Raw genomic sequence first — 21,377 nt, forward strand, 5'->3', positions numbered from 1 at the left:
TCCTTGCTTTACCTAGCTTTGTTAATGAGATCATCTGTGACCACGGCTCTGCCCAGAGCCATCTCGGACATACAATACAAACACAGTAAGTGAAAGCTGAGGAAGCAGAAGCCAGGCAAGGCCGGGCCTTTGGTGGTTTGTAGCTTCCGTGCAGCCTTGCCCTGGAGAATCGGGTGAGGCAGCAATGCTGTTCCCTCCGGCCTCACCGCGCCTGCTCTGCCTCCTGCCCGCCCGTCCACGCCCAGCTCTCACCAGGGCGTCTTGCTTGTCCCTCTGTATCTTTCCACAGGCTCCAACACCTATGAAGACGCAGCTGCCTACATCCAAACACAGTTTGAAAGCAAAAACCGCTCACCCAACAAAGAAATTTACTGTCACATGACTTGTGCCACAGACACGAATAATATCCAGGTGGTATTCGACGCCGTCACCGACATCATCATTGCCAACAATCTCCGGGGCTGTGGCTTGTACTGACCTCTTGTCCTGTATAGCAACCTATTTGGTAATGATTCCAGCACTCACAGAACAGCTTGTGTACACACACACACACACACACACACACACACCACTAACCAGTGCAAGTTGGTACATAAAACTTTAAAAAGGCATACCATAACCTTACCTATACACACGTATATATTAGAAAAATGTTTTTAGTTAATATTTAAAAGAGCTGCGGACAGAACTGACCACCATCCCTAGCTCATCAGTTTCCCTGGGACAGCACATGAGCATGCACACATGTGCGTGCACACTCACACAGGGCATGGTGGGAACCTGGGTTGGCACTCTTTCCTCTAGACAGCCCCAGGGCATGAGCACGGCAGGCAGGGGGAGACCTGGTTCTGTCCAGCCTGTCCCCCTCTGTATCCTACCATGAGGCAGCCTGCTCAGTTCTGCCCTGCTCCTCCCCAAATTTCAAAAACATTTAAGAAATGGCCAACACTAAACATCCCCCTATCATAGCCACAACAGAAAACTCTAGGGACCCTTCTATTTTGGGTGGTGGTGGTGATTTATTTCAAGAATCTAGAAGAATCATTGCTCCGATCAATCCACTGTCTCCTGAGTTTTCTTTATTCATGGGAACAGAGGAAAATTTAGAGATGGGAGACCTGGTCTGCTTTCTCACGTAATTGAGGGGAGGGAGTGCACGAGCCACTGCCCAAACTCAACTACAGAGTTAAAGCCAGATTTCCTCCAAGAGGGCCCTGGACGAGGTGTGAGTGGTCTGGGGAGGGCTGGACAGGCCAGAAGCAAGGTACAAGACAGGGATGGGCTTCCCTACTAAGGGCTCCCCACTGTGCCCCACCACCTGCACTAGTTAAAGGTTCTAGGTTGGTTTGTTGGTTGGTTGGTTTGTAAAGTCAAAGAAAATGGTCAGACTGGCACCTATCTCTCTCTCTACAGACTGCTTCATGGACTCTTTGCTGTTGATGTTGATCTCCTGGTAGCATGACCTTTGGCCTTTGTAAGACACACAGCCTTTCTGTACCAAGCCCCTGTCTAACCTACGACCCCAGAGTGACTGACGGCTGTGTATTTCTGTAGAATGCTGTAGAATACGGTTTTAGTTGAGTCTTTACATTTAGAACTTGAAAGGATTTAAAAAAAAAAAACATTTCTCATGTGCTTTGTAGCTTTAAAAAGGAAAACTCACCATTTCATCCATATTTCCTTTTATTTTGAAGTTAAAAAAAAAAAAAAAAAAAACCATACACGTCAGTAACCACACCCTCCCCATCCCAGCTTAAATTGGGGCTGGCACACAGAGGCAGTGCTGGGCCCAGTACCTCCCAGGGCTTCTGTGCAGCCCAGGGCTGGTGAGAACTTGTCAGGCTAGGCTTTCTAGAAGGCCACTGGCCACTGTAACCACCCTCTCCCACGCCTGTCGGCTGCCCAGACACCTCATACACCACCAGGCAGCAGCGGCAGCCCTACCCAGCCACCCAACTCCGAACACACTCACTCGAAGTTTGCAGTTTGCGTAGAAAAGCACAGCTCTGGCTGGCGGGGGTAGCTGCCACAGACAACGCTCATCAATAGAAACCCAGCCCCATAGACGCACCTCGCCCGGCCCCTTCCTACGCTCCCTTTGTGTTGTTCTTTTTTGGTTTTTCTTCTCGTCCTAAAGAGTACTTCCCATGCATACCTGACCAGCTCTGCCAGTGTCTGGGGGACGGGGGTTGTGTGGTTTTGTTTTTTGTCTTTCCTTTAACATCACAGCCTCTGGCCCTGGGCAGAAGCCCTCCCTTGTGTGTGGCCCCCTCTCCACCTCTCCTCTCTGTTCCAGTGACCTGTGTTCCCTTGCTCTCATGTTGGGATGTTTGTGCTGCAGATAAAAAGAACAAAAAAAATGAATAAATAAAAGTTTTTAAATACCACAAGATGGAAGAAAAACAAAAAAAAAAATTAAAAGATGGAATGTAGTGTTTACATTAAAGCCAGTTTTCATGATCAGTCCTACGTCATTTCTACTTGACTAGTATCCCCCAGACCTGTTCACGGTTTCACTTTTAAGACAATATTTGCTGAAGACCAGTCACAGCCATTTCAATAAAGGAGGCAAAAAGACAAAACACAAAAAAATTAAAAATACAGGAAAAAAAAACTTGAAAAAAAGGAAAAACGTTAAAAAAAAAAATAAAATAAAAAGCCCACGGGTCTTTGTAAGCCTTTCTATTCCCAACGGTGAGGTTTGTGACACCTGACACTGCCAGCCTACTTCTCTAACGGATTCATGTGTAGCTCAATAAAGAGAGTGTTTGTCTGTACCCGAGTCTCACCTCTGCCTTCCAGACGATCGTCCCTGGGGTGGGCTTCACTGCGACAGGAAAGGAGACACGAGGCCACCTACCCTGGGAGGGTGGTGGGTCAGGAATTTCTCCACAGGATCATCTAGGTCCTCAACATTTTGTCACTGAGGGGAGGCAGTTCAGAGCACAGCCATTGGGAAGACTGCCTAGAATCTGTCTTTCTTCTCCTTCCCCTTTCCTCCCGTCAGTCTCTGTGTCCCTAACCTTCCTCTCCTTTCTCTCTCATGCGTGGGCGTGCACGGAAGCAGGGAGATGGGCAGTTTTATTTTTGCGGCAACTTCTCCAGCACAGCTGGTTTTATGTTCCTGGTGGCCTGACACTGGGGCGAGAAAAGCAGAGCAAAGACAAGTCACACCCAGCTCCTGTCTTCTATGCCCAGGGCTTTCCCTCCGAGAGGAAGATAGGTGCTCCAAGAAGGTCAAACTGCCCTAGCCTTCTGCACACCCACTTTGAGACCAAAGGACAAGCTGGGTCCAAAGACCCTCCGGCAGGATTCCTCCGCGTTGCTTTCCCACTGCAGCTGGGTACAGGGGTCTCAGCAGGTGGAACCCAGGACAGCACAGCTCGGCTCCCAGACCTGAGCTTCCCAGCTGTTGATCTCTCTATGGCCCCTCAGACTACTCGGCTTTGCTAAGAACTAGCAAATGGATTGAGACTGGCCCACCTAAATGCCTCCCACCACAGACCAGTCATTAGGTAAGCAGCTCAGGGTAGGTTCTGTACCAGTGCAATGGGGGAACCTTCCAGGAGTCCATTAGTAAAATCCTATCCCAACAGCACCCCACGTGGAAATTCTTAGCTCCGAAAGCACATGGCACGTGCCTTTGGTCATCTGAACCCAGCATGGTGTATGTGTGAAGGTGCAGACACAATACTGTTTCAGACCAAGGCCTGTCCCCAGCTGCCCTAAGTACCTAGTAAATGAATGCACACCCCGAAGCCTCTTCTGCCAAGGCGCACCTCTTTCCCAGTGCTTTTCCTACCAACGCCTCCACTCCAAGTTGCTGACTACAGAGGGGGACACACAACCTACGACCAGTCCACACCTGGACTGCTGTATCAGACGACAAACCAAGATCCCCATGGAAGGCCAAAGGTAAACACAACCCAGACATCTGAACTTCTCTCAAAATGAGCTACATTCTAGCTAGCTCTTTCCCAACTTACCAAACTACAAGTGAATTTTTGCAGATTTAGGTGAAAGCCAATGTTTTAAACCTTAATTTTCTATTTCTCCCAGTGCTGGACATAGAATCTAGGATACCATCATGTTAGGCAAGGCAGTATCCAGTAGGTTAAGTCCTAGCATGGCTTTCTTTAAGAGAAAGGTAAGGAAGTAGTTTTTGGAAAGGCTAGGGAGGGAAGGTTTAGTACAAGAATCACAGGGGCAGAATCTATACACTATTTAAACACACACGCACTCTCCATGTACAGTCAGGGTTAGAAACACGTCAGGACTTATTGAAAGCAGAGATGGGAGATGGATCTTCAGGTAAGACAGAGAGCCTTCCAGGGAGGACAGACACAACTCCTTAACCAGCCTCCTACCTGTGTGTTCCCAACTGCCAAAGAGCTGTCTGATCCCTTTCCCAAAATCTCAGCGAAGGATGGAGCCTGCTGGCTACAGACTGAAGATCATTCTCTACTCTAGGGAAGGTCAAATGCAGGCTACCTAAGCGCTCGAGAGTCAAACCGGCCCTCGTGTAAATTTACACAATCATCCTGCTACAGAAAAGCATCAAAGTTGAAAGAAAAATTAAGGACCCAAGAAGACAAAAATTAAATATGGAAAATAAAAAATTAGGAAAAGAAGACTGCAGAATAGTTCCAAAATTAGCCAGAAGTCTCTTGGAGCTTTGCTTCTCTACAGCCGAGCCAGATGACCAATGACCTGGCTGCCAGAGGACAGTGAAAGCTACCCAATCTCACCACCAGGGCCTTCACTGAGTAGCTACCTTGTCCATTGTCCCCAAGAAGTGACGAAAGCCAAGAAGCTTCCTATTGTACCCAGAATCCTTGATTGTCCAGATCATTTCTCTACCAGCTTCCTTTTGACCCAACCCATCTACAGAGGGAGCAAATCAAGCATAAACCTGGGACTTCTCTCTTAAGCCATGCTAAGGCACTTCCATTTACTGTTCAGTATTCAATGTTCCTAGACCCTCTGAATGGTTCCTACTGTCCCACCCCTGAATGAAAGAAGAGTGGACTTAGCTTCCACTTTATTTTCATGTGCATCATGGAAAGGTGTCAAGGACAAAGACAAGCCCAGTGCTGCCTGCTCTAAGTAAAACACAGAAGAGACAACACCTCACCCAGTTCAACAGTTATAAAACCCCCAACCCACAGAGCAGACACGAGCAGTGTGGGAGTCCAGGGGTCCCCACACAACATGACAAGATTTTGCTTTTTATTATTGTTGCTTTATAATAAAAACAAGTTGCTATGCTTTCAGCAAAACAAAAACAAAACAAACAAAAAACCCATAGGAATTTAACTAACAGCAGTTCAAGGTAAGGCTTTTGAAAGATTTATTGAAATAAATTATCTTCGCCTATCCGCCTGTTATCCTTTTCTCAGTTACTTGTCAACATTCTAAAAACTTTCAGGTATGTAAAATACATTTAACTTTGCCAATAATTTTAGATAATACTGGATTTTCCCCAAAAGGACTACCATAAAACTATGTTTTGAAACATTAAAAAAAAAAAAAAGCTTAATCCAATGGGACATAAAACTATGTAACCTATGATTGCGTGTTTCAAATCCTTAAATACATGGAGAATTTGAGATCTGGGACCAAGACTGTTTGAGGCATGTGGATTATTCAATGTCCTGCTTCTATTTGATGAGACCCACAGGAACGAAAGCAGGAGAATGAAGGGCTCCAGGAGGGAAGGATACAAAAGTTATTTCTTCAGCAATGTCCTCCAAAACACCCCTGCCTAACAGGGCCACAGCTTTTTCCAAGGATCAAACCATTATGTTTAGCATAGCCTAACTGGGTTGACCAAGGAATTAAAATCATAACCAAAGCTTGCTACTCAACCCCTTCCCATGCCTGAATTAAGCAGGGAGTGGAGAGAGGTGGTGGCCATGGGGCGAGCTTATGTGATGCAAGAGCACCAGAGTGAACGGATGTGAAGCCAGCTGTGGACTGGGGCTCAGATTGGTCCTGGATATTGAGGGCAGAAAAGGGTCTCCTCATTCTGCAGCCCTGAGCTCACTCTTTCTACTGCAGATACTAAACCAGTTCTTTCTACATGATGCCCTGCTGGTCTGGAGGTCCAGGAGCCTGTGGGACTGGCCTCTAGAATACAGGATGCTTCCTCCCCACGCACAGCATTTAATAACAGGATGCCTAGCCGTGGTGTAGTCAGCTTCCTGTCGCACCTTCTGACTGCTGCCATGCACCCTCCCCAGGATCCATGCTTCCTTCCAGCTATGGTGCTAAAAGACCCAACATCTGCTGTGGCTTATGTCAAAACAAATTCAAGCTACCTGCTGTAGGCAGGTGACTGCCCAAGTGCCCACTTCCTTCTGCTTGTCCCCTCCTCCCAACAAGTCCAGTCAACACCAGAAGAGACCATGCCTAGAGTTAAAATGTGCAGTGTTTCTAAGGGGAAGAGAAATGTCACATAGAAAGTATTACAAAGGATTCGATCTGTCAGCTGTCCACACACTACTGGGACCACATGCTTTATGCAGCAGATGCAGTCACAGGTCTCCACACAGCAGGCAGAACTGGGACAGGCCTCTTCCGGGAGCTGGGGCTGGGCAGGAGGCTGAGGAAGGTCGGGAAGCACTAGGTTGTCTGCTGCCTCTGAAGCCTCCGCTCAGCAGCCGCTGCCAGCATCCTTCGGCGCAGGGTCACGGGGTCAGAGGACGTGCCTTCAGAAGGGAGAAGTCTCTCTGGGGCCCCATCATCTTCAGAGCTTTTGTTCAAGAACCGCCTATAAGACATGAAAAAGCCACGAGAGAGAAAGATGGGAAACCGGAAGCCATGCAGGACGCTGCTGTTCTCAGTCCCCTCTCCACAAGCACCTCCACAAGGGTCAGTCAAGGTCAACCCGCAGTAAAAACAGCCTTGCCCAGGGGCTGAGGCACAGTGCAGCTCAGTAGCAGGCCACTTGCTCAGCACATGTGAAGCCAAGAGAAAGAAAGAAGAGCCAAGAAGGGTGAACAGGGAAGAAGCCAGGCAGGAAGGACAGACACAGCAGACTCCTCCTGGATGAACCCAATTCCCAGGGAGAGGACTGTCAAATAACAGTTGAACTTTCTCTCCTCTGCCTCTCTCCTTCCCACAGACAGACTAGGTCTTACAACAACAGGTCTGTGCAAGGCCCACAGCCCGCACGGAGAACTGAAATAAGGTCCTACCCACAAGAGGTACCGCTCCAGGTACCGCCCACTGCAGGGAACTCTTGGACACCGGTGCTCTGTTCACATGGCCCAGGGAAGAGTAGTCAAGAGGAATCTTAAGGGCAGACCTCTCCCAGGTCCTCGCACCCTAGGTCTCGTTCTTACCTGTGTCTGTCACATGGGTTAACAGTGATTCTTCTCAGAACCAAGGGGAAGACAGGCAATTCATGTACAGGCCTGAGATCATGTTGGCACTCAGCTGCCATTTGCCCTATAACTTGTGTGTGCCAACTAGGGCTGGAGAATCAACTCACTTTCGAGCCTGCTGCAGGAGGTCATCCTTACGCTGGACTAACATGCGCTGTCTCTCATCAGCAGACTTGGAGAAGCGGCTCCCACGGGCTTCGAAGTCTTCCACCTCTATGGGCTCTAGCTCTACCTCACTGAAGTCCAAGGTCTCCTCTAGGCGAGGACTGAGGTCCAGTGGTACACGCTCCGTCTGGACAGAGAGGCAGCTGTTATCACAGGCCTTCGCCTCCCAGGCAGCTTCCTTACCTTGCCAAGTGCACCCCTTGCACAAGCCTCTGCTGGACCTTCTGCCAGACAGGAAGCCAAGGGAGTCTTGGGCTCTGGGGAGGCAAGCCGCATGTCTGACGTACCTGTGCTGAGAGTCAGGACTGCTCACTGTTAGTGGAGTAGTAACTGGCAGCACGTGTATACATGTACATGCAGTTGTAAGTAACGAACAACATGATACACACTTCCAAACTCTTGGAGTGGAACACAAGTAGACTGCTAGTTAGTACTCCAAAATCTTTTCTTAGAATCCTACCAGCTGCTTAAGAATTTAAATACGTCTTATCTGTTGTAAGAAATGTTTGCTCTTGAGTTAAAAACAGTCAATAGGATCTTCTGTGAATACAGACTCAAGTGATTATGTGTTTACAGAGTAACAAAGGACTTTCCTGGTTTTGGCCAAAGCTCCAAATGCCAAGATACTGCCCAGATAGCCAGACATCCTAAAACAGGTGAGACCCAGCACACTGCTCCTGCTGCAGCCTCAGAGAACGTAGCCGGAGCTAGCCCAGCACATGCCTCTCATCGGCAGCGGGGCTGAGGCCTTTCTAGAGGCGTTCGCACTGCGAGTGCTTCTTTGTCTCCTACCCTTCGCTCTCTCTGCCTTCAGCCCAGTCCGAGTGGACTTTAAGACAGCCGTATGGAGCCCGACCCACGGAGTAAGTCTAGACTACTTAGCAAGACTTTGTCTTACAGGGTGGGGTAGGAGGTGAACCTAGGTACACATTAGTGAGCAATGGAATGAATGAGCAAAGGGACATCACTCAAGTGAAAAACAAACCCTGAAAGACGAGAGCGCCGTGAGGACTGCTCACCCACATCCACTGGAGCTGAGGGACTGGTGATAGCCAAAGTCTAACGAAACTGGCTGGAGCACACCAAGAGTGGGGAGGAGTGTGACACCTGGTGACAGTAAGCAACACACACCCTAGAGCTCAGGCAACAGCCCTGTAGATGGGAACCAGCCTAAAGTTGTTGAACACAGACCGAGCCCAAAAGGTCACCTGGAGGTGGTCGTAAAGGCCAACACAAACTCAAACATTTGGTGTTTTTGGGCACTATTCAGGGCAGTGAGGATTAACATCAATAAAGATACACAGTCATAAAGCCTCATTCTAAGCCTCCCAGGAGGCTACAAAGAGTCAACCAGTCCATAGAGGACAAGAAGAAGGAAAGCAAAGCCCACCAAGCTTGCCTCAGCCCTGCCCTGCTGTGTCCTCAAGTCTCACTCACTGCCTGGGACAAGTGGACAGATTTACAGCAACCCAAGGAGCAAATGATACGACTACTAGGCGGGCTGGAGGGCCTCTCGCCTTTGCTTTTTGTTTTAGTGATTTGATTAGCTACACTAGGAAGAAAAACATAAAGGGGTCCGGTGAGTCCACATTTATCTTTTCAGGGCTGACACAAACAGAAGGTAAAAGGTATGTGTAATTAAGCAAATATAATGAATCTGGTCAAGTTATGGCCCTGGTCATCCTTCCTAATGACAGTTTAATGAACTGTTAGTCAGGTCTTTGAATTTCCTGTACACGGCAAAGTTCCTATAAATTCCTTGATCTCATTACACTAAAAAAAATAAAATCTTTTTTAGAACTCTTTAACTCTGAACAACTGAGGAATGAAGGCAAACATGTTCTTCACATGTCCCCAAGGCAGAATCATGCTCACAGTTCTGTAAGTGTCCAAAATCCTAATGCAGAAACAGACCCTCTTGCAGAAATTAGTCAATAGTCTTAAAAGGACGCACAGTCCAACTATGGCCCTATCTCTGTTCTCTGAGACAGGGTCTGACTTACTACAGGTTGGCTTGAAACCCATCATCCTCCAGTCTTGGGGCCCTAACTACAAAGAGTAGAGAAATACACTACCAGGGCCTGCTCCAAGCCTAGGTGTGGAAACGGTGGGGCCTAGCAGGCAAAAGTAAGTTACTAGTGTCAGGCCTCCCAAGGTGATAACCTGCTCCTGTCTCTGCCCTGCTCACTGCTTTCTAGCCTGGGATGATGATGTAAATTTCCTCCATCACAAGATCTGGTCACCATGAACTCAACTACTGCCCCTGCCTCCCCACTGTGACAGACTGAAACCCTCTCCAACTATACTATCTGTTGGGATTCTGTCTAAGCTCCACCCCACAGCTACTTGGCAACAGCCAGGTATGCTCTGCCCCACAGTTGCTGTGCCTGACTGTAAAGCTTGCCCCTCCTCTCCCTCTTGCTCTTGCTTGCCCTTACTCTTCTCTGCTCTCATGCCCTCTTCCCTGTCCTTTCTCTCCCCATCCACCGCCCTCCTCCCAGGCGCCCATGGCCAGCCTACGTTGTTCCTCCCCTCTTCTACTCTTCTGTCTTGTTAAACCTTTCCATGTGGAACCATGTTGCCTTGGTGTGTGCTGTCTGGACGCGAGTTAAGATTTAAACCCCAACACTACCAACCCAATAAACTGTAATGGAGTCACAGGACCACACTGCCCTTCTACAGCACAGCTCGAGTAAGCTGACCGTACCTGGACAGACGCTTCTCCCTCCTCCAGGTCAGTGCCGGGCCTTTCTACTGGGCTGTTCAGTGCAGGCCTCAGGCTATCTGACCGCTGAAAGAAAACACAGCAGTCATTCAGGATGGGGTAAAGAGGGGGCAGGTGACATTCTCAGCATAGCTCACAACCTGAAAGGTAAGGCAAAGGACTTGGAGGTCTACATAAGTTCCATGTTTGAGAATAGTTAGCAAATGGCTCCAGTCAGCTTCCTCTTCGTAATAATGATTGCAAAAAGGCAATGGCAAAGGTCAACTGCACCAAGTAAACACTTGGTTTTCTCAGTAACCTTCCTAAAGGTCTATGAAGCAGGCACTGCGATTACATCTCCAGGCTAGAGCTGTTCTGGGTCCTTCCTGCAGAATATATCCCTTCAGGTCTGAGCACCTTCGTGTCTGCTTTATGTGTTTCACTGACAATCTTATCTGACCACACGAGACAACTCTGCCACCTCCAGTCAGGCAGCTAACAGTCAGGTCACAGAGCTGAGACCCAAGGGAACATATAGTTAGCACCTTAGCCCAGCCCAGCTATACAGACCTTAGCCCAGCTGTATCCAAAGGCTACAATCTTCAAAAGAGCTTCATCTTTTTTTATTTTATTGATGAATCTCTATACATTAATAGACTGTACACCAAAACTTTTGGTAAATGATTATCTGGATTCACTGAAGTTCCTCAGTATCACTGAAGGACTCACTGACGTCCCCAGCATCACTGAAGGACTCACTGACGTCCTCAGTATCATTGAAGCCCTCCTGTTGCTCCTCTGTGCCTCTCTAAGAGGCTGAGTGATGAGGCACAAACTCTGACCGTTTTAATGAAGTCCAAAGTCCAAGCCTCAGAGAGATGTGGGCTGTAACTAACACACACACACAATATACAATCAGCCTTCTCTTGGAGTGCCAGGGATTCATAAACCATAGCCCCATATTCACCCCTCTCAACTACTTCTACAAATAATGTTTTATTGGACCCCAATCCTGCTCACCCACATATTCACTGCCAATGCCTGCTTTAGTTGCAACAGATTGTGAAACAAGCAGAGTCTAAATATTTACTCTTCACTCTTCACAAAAATAGATGTCAACCTTTGACAGGCACCAATGGCATCCCCTTACAGACCTGCAGCAGGGGAAGGCTGATTTGGGGTATGTTTCTGCATAAAAAAAATACTCCAATTGTCTGTATTTACTTTTGGTTGATGTGTTCTCATGCAGGATTTGAATAAAACTTATATAAACCCTTCCTCAAATCATAATATCTAGGTGCTAGGACCAATCTTTGTAAAAATAAAATATACTTGTTAGGCATAACAACCCAGTTTTACCTGCACAGGGAAAGGTACTTGAATCCGTCCTTCTAAGATGTTATCGGTTGTTATTTCCACGGAGCGTGTCATCTGGAGGTCCTGGAGCACAAGGTGGTATGGGACTTGGGGGAACATCTCTTGAATCTGATGAGCCTGGATAAATACAAGGAACCCCAGCAAAGGTCACTCTCCGCAGACTCGAGGGTCACTGTGCATACATGGCAGACCCTGGACAAAGAGGTTGGCATCATATCTTGAAAGGCCACTTTGGCTCAGCAGATCACCCGCACACCTTTTTACTTTCTTTTTACTGTTGTAGGGTACCAGACGTCTGGGAATCCAACAATTTCAAAAAGAGCAGACAGAAATCTAGTAGGATCTCAAGAAAGGGTCAAGTAGTATCTTCTGGTTTTAAAAGGGATCATTTTAAAGATTTATTTATGATTACTTTATGGGTGCCAGCATTTACCTGCATGCTATGCTAAAGCGGTCATTTTACAGTTAGATGTTCAGAGTCAGCGTGTATACTATTCATATCCTTTATGCCAAGTGAAAAGACTGATGTGAAAGCCAGGCCAAGGTTCCATTGGATGACACCTGGAAACAGGCGCAAGTAGAGGGGGAGTCGAGCAATGTGTACGGCTGAGTGCTGCTGGGGAAAGGGCTTGGCGAGCAGGCAGGCGGCCCTGGGTAGGGAGAACCAGACTTCAAAGGGGCCTTGGAACTACAGAGAGGAGGACTGGATCCACCCTGACTCCCGATTAGGTTAAGTCTACACAGCTGTGTGAGCTAAACTTGCGATTAACCAAAGCACATTTTTACTGTATACAAATTATACTGCAATCTAAAAAAATACAATTAAAGAATGTAAAGTTGTAAATAGAATATTCACATGCAAAATTCTGTAACTTTTTTAATTATAAAAGTCAATTTCTAGCCAGGCATGGTGACATGCCACTATAACCCTAGCACTCAGAGGCAGAGGGAGGAGGAGCTGCAAGTTCAATAACAACTGGGTACAGCATCTAGTACTGCCTCGGAGCTACAGTTTTCAAACTCTGCTCTAGATCCATCTCGGCATGCACTCACGGGTTAGGCATGTATGTACAGCACAAATATACAGATTTCCATCCATACCTCCATCCAAGCACCTCAAAACTTGTGTGTGCACGTAATGCACATATGCATGTGTTTTATACATATAAGTATATATTTTATAAATGCTTACATTTTAGGTTTCTATTGTAGAAAAATCTCTATAATTTACAGAGCGATAGAGAAAAGAGGGAGGGAAGGAACAGGAGAGACAACTGCTTTGAGGTACAAGACAGTATGACTGGGTGTCAGGTACAGAGGATCACTCCATCACAAACTGCAGTGGAACTTGAAAGAGCAGCTCAGGTGAAAACCGTCCAGAGCTTTGCTGAGTCACTGCGGGCTTTGCTGAGTCACTTGGGGGGGACAGCGACAAGATGTCCAGTGCCCAGAGGGCCCCTGACTCCATGTCACTGGAGACCCCGTACTGTATGAAGAATGGACCATTTTTACCCCAATCAAACCAATGCAAAGTGGAAAGAGTCTCTACAAGCAGATAGAATTCCTCTCTCCTCAACTACCTCTCTACCTCCAATTGAGAAAAAGGAAAACAAAGCTGGATTCATTTTATTGAACTTTCTATCATAAATCTTTCTACCAGAAAATCCAGTCAAACACTGGATTTTAATTAAAAATGCATAGTTCCAGTAAATTAGTTGTACTAAAAATTAGTCTATTTCAGACCATTCGAATAACTAAAGAGCTGACAGGGCCTGCCTAGATTCTAAACCAAGCCCCTCTCAGGAGCTCGCACCTCCTGGAATGTGGCTATTGCAGGCCAGAGGCGGCCCAGAGCCCTCCGGTGCTCATCAGTCCAGAGCACCCATGTCTCCCAGGGTGATGATTTCCGTCAGTATTTCTACAGGTTTGGACCTTCAATTTCTACTTCTCCAAAGATCACGCCTAGTCATACAATCTTCACTAAAACACAACCATGGCTGTGCTCTCGATAGGGCAGTGGAAATACTCTGCAAAGGTGACCGTAGCTTACTGTACACCCTTGCAAACTCACAGGTAGCAGGAGTGTATGAGAAATCTCTCTGCTGCCCCCTTCGATTTGCTATGAACAATCTGCTCCAACAAGGCAGCCTTCCCAAGTTCCCAGCACAACCTCGCCCACAGCCTGAAAAACTGTTTCTGCTTTTTCTTCTATCAACAGCCATCTTGCCAATCTTTTGGCTTACATACAAACCACCTTCTGGAGAAGACTCAGGTCTGCCTTGATGGCACTGCGACTGCTGAGCTGAATACAGTCCACTCATAGAGAGAGACTTCAGCACAATTGTTTCAATAGAGAACTTAAGGTCAGCCAGATTCGGTGGCACACGCCTTCAGTTTCAACACTCAGGATGGAGAGGCAGTCAGGCCTGTTCTACATAGAATTTCATGTTAGACAGAACCCTACCCCAAAAAACAAATACATATCATCAAGGAAAAGAAAAGTATTTGAACAATCTCCTTGAGTCAATAGCATACCTCAAAGTTACAAGGAGCAGACACACACACACACACACACACACACACACACACACACTTTGGAGGCAGAAGAACAAAAAAGATAGTTCTTACACAATTTTTACATTGTTTACTCTTGTCAATAATTCTGAATGTTTGCTTAAATCAAACAGTTTCGGTGTAGGCTTAGGTCACAGCTAGGTGAACCTCGCAGTGAGCATTGCCACAGGTAAAACAAAAGCCGGTCTGGGCTGCCTGCCTCACCACAGTCAGCACCATCTTATTAGCTTATTGAGTCAAAGCCACCGCAAGGATAACGCTCAGTGGAGTTGTGCTTAGCAACTGCAAGGCCCTGGATTTAATCTCTTTACAAGAGAGGAAGGGAAGAAGAGAGGGGGAGACAAAGAAGAAAGGAATAAATGAAAAGAAATGGAAATGGCCACTAAAAACTTAGCTGTGCTCCTAGGTAAGAGAGAAACCAGCAAGGCCATCCTCACGTCCGCACGTCCACGTGTCCGTCCCGGAGCCCCTCACGCCCTTCAGTCGCCCACTGGCTCTCGTGTTAAGCAGTAGCACTTCTTACCATAGCATTTAGCTGAGAGTTGCTCGCCTGTGTGATGCCAAGAATGTTGGTAGTGTGCATCACTTCGACTGAAAAACTTGGCAGCCAGCTTGCAATCCGGGACCCTAAGACAAACCAGAGTCCGACACAAGAATTAGTGCCCTGGTCTGTGCCCCAGTGTCACCTGTGTATCCAGACACTACTACAACAACTGCTATTCACTGAGGGCTTGCTTTATGCCAGGCCTTTTTGTTTTTGTCAAGTGTTTTCTCTACATTAGTTCATTCTGTCCTCAGGAAAACCCACATGTGCTTTCCACTCCTCTCAGAGATATGACTCTGACCCCAACCTTGGTCTTTGTCCCTGAGGCACTGAGAAGTTGGGGAACACATCCAAGATCACACAGGTTAATAACATGGCAGGATGTGAAGCCAAACAGCCACTCCACCTGCAATCCTTTCTCTCATTGAGGGTTCCCATGACTCTGGACCTGTTATAACAGCTCAGTTTTACCTCTCTTACAACCAGCACAAATTACTCCTCATGTGGGTGAATCGTTTTCATGATTACCTTCATGAACCACTTTCTGCTTAGTATAATTTAAAGATTTAACCTTGGTCTGGGCATTGTGGTGTATGCCTTTTTTAAAAAATAGGTATATGGGTGTTTTGCCTCCCTGTAAGTAGTAAGTAGTAAGTAGTAAGTAGTAAGTAGTAAGTAGTAAGTAGTAAGTAGTGCCTTCCCAGAAAAGGGTGTTTGATCCCCTGGGACTTACAAATGGTGGTAAGCCATCATATTGATGCTAGGAATCAAACCCAACACCTCTGGGAGAACAGCCAGTGCTCCTACCCATTCAGGAGAAGCACACCTCCATTCCCTAGAACACACCTAACATTTGGGAGACAGAAGGAGAAGGATCTCTATGAATTCAAGGCCAGCCTGGCCAACATAGTGAACCCAGCAGAGGCTACACAATGAAACCTTGGGGGGTGGGGGTTACCTTAGTTTTCAGATTAAAAACTCTTTTTCAAAGAGTTCTCCAATATAGGTTTGTACAGTGATATAATCATCGCCAGTTGTTATTTCTGTTATTTTAGGATCAAAATACAAAGCCATCATGTGACATTTACACAGCAATTCATTATCGAGCTTCATGTGCAGGGCTTCTATTGCTTTACCCAGTGGAGCGTGGGATATGAGGGGTCTTGCCAAATAATGCACTTAGGATAAAATGGATTTTTCCAAGAGCACACAAGGGACAAAGTAACTGTTTGATTACAGATGTAATAATTGCAATTTACATATATGTATGTGTGTATGTGTTGTGTGTGTATGTGTGTGCATGTGTGTGTACAGTTATCTTTATGAGTCAAGGTCTCACCATGTTAACTGGATTTGTCTGGAACTCTCTATGTAGACCAGGCTGGCTTACAACTCACAAAGCTCTGCCCACCTTTGCCTCCCATGTGCTCTACTACCTTTGTAGTAACAGAACCAAGCCAGCTCCCCGAAGCCCTTTAGGCGCTGGCCTCCACCTACTTCCCTGAGCCTTTCAGAACTGCACCAATACTTTTACCAACTTCACTCTCAGTGACTTAACTTACATCAGCGTCTGAACGGCACCTCTCCTAAGAAAATTCCACAGCAGGATTCACAGAGCACACGGCACTGGAATTGAGGGCTCGATATCCACTGGGCAATGTGACTCGAGGGAAGATAATGACCAATACCCATGACTTTAGGATCCAAACCACAGAAAGAGCCATTCTTTATGAATAAAGCAGCAGGGCTCCAGTTCAGACTCCAACTGTGTACCTGAGAAGACATCTCAGGGGCCTCATGCGTTTCCATCACTGTCACTGGTTATGGGGGCTCCTTGAAGGCGCACTTACCTCAGTTTACTACTTCCACTTCCCCATCTTACTCCCCACCCCCAGCTCCTTTTTTTGGAGACGGGGTTTCTGTGTAGCCCTGGCTGTCCTGAAAGTCACTCTGTAGACTGGCTGGCCTCAAACTCATGAATATCCACCTGCCTCTGCCTTCCGAGTGCTGGGATCAAAGGCGTGCACCACTAACCACCTCACCCCACTCACTGATGGACAAAATAACCCCTCAAGTCCGCCTACTCATCCATCCACCCTGAACACTTTTGAAACTGAGGAATGAGGCAGACACGGTGGTTACGAGTCTGTAAGCATAAGTCTGGAGAGACTGAGGCACAACAACCCTAAGTTCAAGGCCAGTCTGGGGTACACAGAAAGTCTGTATTAAAACTAAATAAAGGAAGTTGAGATGCAATACTAAGGCTGACAAGATAACCCAGCAAGTGAAGGTTCTTGATTCTGAGCCTGAGAAGCCAGTTAGTCCCCAGGATCCATGATACAAGAATAGAACCAGCGTTCATAAATTGCCCTCTGACCTCCACGTGTATTCCATGTAGTATATGAATACATGTACTCCAAACATAGCCACACAGAATACATGAATTCAGTAAAAGGCAGTAAAAATATTTTTCAGCCAGATTGCCAGGCACACCCATAATCAAATGAAATGTAAGTAAAGAAAAATTATGAAGCCCTGTACAAACTGTTTTCCACTGTATACACATTTTCCCCCAGTAGCAATAAATGATAGCTGGCTAAAAAAAAAAAAATATTTTTCAGTACTAGTAAACTCGTCGATACAGAGCAGCTTATAATGCTGACACTATCGTTTTAGGAAAGAAGGCCGCATGGGGAGTGTACAAGTTGGAGCCACTCTACCATCGAAGTGGAAGAAGTGATTGTGCTGGTTCAAGCGAGGCCTTCCTTCTGCAGCTGCTACAGGAACCAAGTTCTCGTCCAGGTTCTCTCCTTGATGGTCTTCCCTGGCACGGCTGCCGTCAGCAATGTTAAGAGACATTCTGCATGTTGGACAAGAGGTGTCTTGTTCTAGCCATGAACGAAGGCAGGAGCTATTGAAGAGTTCAAAGGGAGAGAGAGAGCATATGCAATCACTCCAGCATATTTGTGAGAAATCACCAGAATTACTATGCTTTTCTTTCTCATTTTACTTTACTTTTATTTACCACTGGCCAGATCTAAATGCTGACAAATACTTGTGGCTACCACCCTCTAATCACAGACGTCTACCATCTCCTGGTTACAGTCTCCTCTCTCCCACTTCATGGCCGAGCTTCTCATCTCCAACCCCATTCAGCTACTTCAGAATCCACGTGGCTCACTCATCTGGCCCTCGCCTCTTCCTCCCGTGAGCGCTCTACTCAAGTGATCTTTCTCTTCACTGCCATAACTACTGACCAATAGAGTTATAATCAGGGCCTCTTCTTCAGAACCCTGACTCTGCAGCTCTAATTCATTCCTCTCCATCCACCACCTCACTAGACTCCTTCAGTGGTATCCTGACTATCCAGTGGCCCTCCAGCCCCTGCCTACGTCTCCTTCCTTAGACACACTCCGTCCTCTTCCATGCTCTCACACGCTGGCTTCTATTTCCACCACCACAGCACCTTTCCCCTCTGCTGGGGCTGCTCCTTGTGCCTCCCATTTTACACCCTTCCTGACCTCTGACCTGCTCTTCCTTCGGTTCTCACTAAAGTCACTTCCTCCTAATCTGAATCAGATTCCTTTGTTACTGCTCGTTCTCCCCTTCCTGCCTGCCTTCCTTCCTTAGTGTTTTGAGACAGGGTTTCCCTGTGTAGCCTTGGCTATTCTGGAACTCACTCTGTGATCAGTCTGGCCTTGAACTCAGAGATTCCTCTGCCTCCTGAGTGCTGGGATTAAAGGCCTGCACCAGCACTTCAGAGCCCTGTTTCTCTAAAACATACATGTCTGTTTAGACTTTCACATTCTAATGTGCCTGCTAACTCACGTTCTACTCCTATATTAGACCGCAGACTCCACAAACCAAGACCTCATCTGTCATTTCTGTCTTAGCCCACAGCTCCACACAGCATCCCAACACATAAACTGTCAGGACACTGTTAACTCCAGCTCCAAAGCCCTTCTAAAAAGGAAAAACTAAAGGTGATAAGATTTAAAAAAAAAATTCCATAGTCAAAAAGCCACAGGGTACCTATAAATCTATTAGTAGCAAAATATTAAATCCATGCACAAAATTATTTAGCTTAAATCCATGCACAAAATATCCATGCACAAAATTATTTAGCTTAGACAGTCTTGCTATCTCTGGACCATGAGATCGTCTCCGCTCTTGGAGCTTTACGGAAGGGCCTAGCATGTGATCTTTGCTATGGATCACTGGAGTGTTCTTGGTCTGGTTCCATTTCAACCCAGTTCTCTAGAATTTAAAATGGGAAAAAATTTTGAAGAAAGCTAATAAATAGAAATTAAATTGGCAAATGTGGGTAAAGAACCATCTTAAGGCAAATAAAAAGAAAAGGCTCAGGAGTTTTTTTGGGTTTTTTTTTGTTTGTTTGTTTTTTAAAAAGGCTAGTCACAGGCTCCAACCAACATCAACAACAAGGCCAGGCTGAGGTAACAATCCTGCTCCACTACTGGGATTATACTCAAACCCACAGAAAAAGCACTCACATTCCCAGGAAAGAAACCCACTCCCGAACACCCTGCACACAGCTCCTACTTGTGAAAAAGATGTCCACAGGGCAGCTTCCTCGCAGCCTGCATGGAGTCCCAGCAGATGGCGCAGTCATCGTTGTTGACGGCTAGTTCCTCTGCAGTGGCAACGGCAAACCTGCAGAGCACACAGCAGGCCCACACACAGCAGGCCGGGAGGAACCCATTACCTTCACACAGCCCAAGACACCGCATTACACACACAACCACCACGATGGCACAATCACACGGCAAAACTGGTCGAGGGAAAACATTACTTTTACTCTTCATAGTTCTTAAAAAACCAAGTGAGTTCAGCACAAAACTGACTGCAGAAACAGTGGCACCTGTCAGTGACACATTCATGACATTTATGGAAATATCAGAGGACCCAAACCCCCAGAGATCCAAACTGTCCCTAAGAAGCAAAAAGAGTGCCCACTAATCCTGCACTTCTGGTTTCAGTCAGCCCGGAGCTGACAGTGAAAGTCTGCAGTGAGTGAGGAGCCACTTCCAGAAACATACATGTAAACTGTAAGCAAGACACACCTTCCCAAAACACAGAAACATACATGTAAACTGTAAGCAAGACACACCTTCCCAAAACACAGATGTCAGAAGACCCCAGGAGCTTCCACTCAGCAACAACAATGACTAAAAATAAGAACCTTGTATCTCTGGAACCCTCCCACATTCCAGCAAGAGGTTCTATGTGATCTCGAAAAGAAAGCCATACTTTCTTACCTGGCTTCCATGTTTCCTACCACTCGCAGATAGTTCTTGTGGCGGCGGATCCTGCGCTGTACCTCATGGAACAGGTAGCGAAGTTGCATAAAGATGACCAGGCTAGCCATAGATAACCAGATGTTGCCAAATAACTGAGCAGAGAGAGAGGGAAGTAAAACATACAATGAAAACACATGTGAGGGGCTAAGGACACAGCTCAACGCTGAGTAAATGAGTAAGAGGATGAGTTAGGATCTCTGGCACCCATATAAAAAGCCAGGCCTGAGCCAGTCAGTTAATCCTAGCACTTGGGAGACAGAGGCTGGAAGATCTGTGTGTGTTCGAGGCTGGCCTGTCTACCGACAGAGTTCCAAGACAGCCAAGGCTACACAAAACACAACACAGCACCACACCACACCAGGTGTAACCAAGCACATTTGTAACCGCACAGCTGGAAGGATGAAGCCAGGACAGCTCTGAATTCACTGAGAAGTATAATTCCAGATTCAGTGAGGAAACCTGTTTCAGAATATACAGTGGAGAACAGCAGAGGAAAACACCTGACCTCACCCTCTGACTCCACATGGATCCATACACACATCTGTGTGCAGGTAAGCACACATACACTAACGTACACAAACCACACACACACACACACCCGCACACTCACACATACGCACACGTGCACACACACGCACATGCACGCGCACACACACGCTAGTAATGAAGGTGCATGTACAACAGAGGCTCTTTAAAGTGAGTGAAAGGGAAACAGAACAATCTCTTGGTAAATAAGTGCATGTACTTATTTGATTGCCCTAAACAATACACCTGGCTCTTCAGTCTATGTATCCATCCCACTGTCGCCATTCCTGAGTAATTAGCTTGAAATTTAAAAGCTTAATGTAAAAAGATGTCTAATCATACAAACTTACATACACATATACATATACATATACGTACATACATTAAGTTATATAGACTTTGGGTCTGTTTTATTTAGAGTGTAGTGTTTATTTGTAAGTTTTTTATAATAAAATTTATAAAGTTAAAAAATAAAGCAAAATGTTAAATTTTTTCATCTTCAAAAAGTACACTTATAAATGTGATGTCCCAGTACCTTTTAACCGTTTCTGTGACGCGTTTATGAACTGCGCATTACTATACTGATTCTTACCATTGTTAGTTAGATTTTTCTACCCGTCAGAGACTTACGCTCCCTTCCTATGGTGCTGAACATCCTGCAGGCGAGTGCTCTCCCCTTAGCCTCATCCCCAGCCAGTCCTTGGTGTCTGAGACAAGGCCTCAGTATACACCCAGGCTGACCTTGGCTTGATGACTCCCTTGCCTTTTCTTCACAAGTTCTT

General features: G+C 46.5%; 2 protein-coding genes across 4 annotated transcripts in view; one reads left to right on the plus strand and one right to left on the minus strand.

Moving 5' to 3' along the window:
• The window catches only part of Gnao1 (G protein subunit alpha o1), a 175,094-nt gene extending 154,424 nt beyond the window's left edge, over window positions 1–20,670 (plus strand). The window contains exons 8-9 of one of the 3 annotated variants that reach the window (XR_004386116.1): window positions 290–568; window positions 20,652–20,670. Coding sequence is in view for 2 of the 3 variants with exons in the window: in XM_032888088.1 (XP_032743979.1) it covers window positions 290–477 (188 nt within the window). In the remaining variant the exon portion in view is untranslated. Of the gene's footprint in view, window positions 1–289; window positions 2,778–20,651 lie in introns of those variants that run through there. The other 2 variants (XM_032888088.1, XM_032888090.1) reach the window with 2 other exon arrangements.
• Window positions 5,327–21,377, minus strand: part of Amfr (autocrine motility factor receptor) — a 34,890-nt gene continuing 18,839 nt past the window's right edge. The window contains exons 7-14 of the mRNA XM_032888087.1: window positions 20,029–20,162; window positions 19,313–19,423; window positions 17,473–17,663; window positions 14,732–14,835; window positions 11,617–11,751; window positions 10,261–10,344; window positions 7,496–7,680; window positions 5,327–6,772 (exon numbers count right to left, since the gene is read on the minus strand). Of these exons, the coding sequence (XP_032743978.1) occupies window positions 6,625–6,772; window positions 7,496–7,680; window positions 10,261–10,344; window positions 11,617–11,751; window positions 14,732–14,835; window positions 17,473–17,663; window positions 19,313–19,423; window positions 20,029–20,162 (1,092 nt within the window). The 3' untranslated portion in view covers window positions 5,327–6,624. The remainder of the gene's footprint in view (window positions 6,773–7,495; window positions 7,681–10,260; window positions 10,345–11,616; window positions 11,752–14,731; window positions 14,836–17,472; window positions 17,664–19,312; window positions 19,424–20,028; window positions 20,163–21,377) is intronic.

Source organism: Rattus rattus, chromosome 17, assembly GCF_011064425.1.
Source record: "Rattus rattus isolate New Zealand chromosome 17, Rrattus_CSIRO_v1, whole genome shotgun sequence".
In the NCBI taxonomy this organism is placed as follows: domain Eukaryota; kingdom Metazoa; phylum Chordata; class Mammalia; order Rodentia; family Muridae; genus Rattus; species Rattus rattus.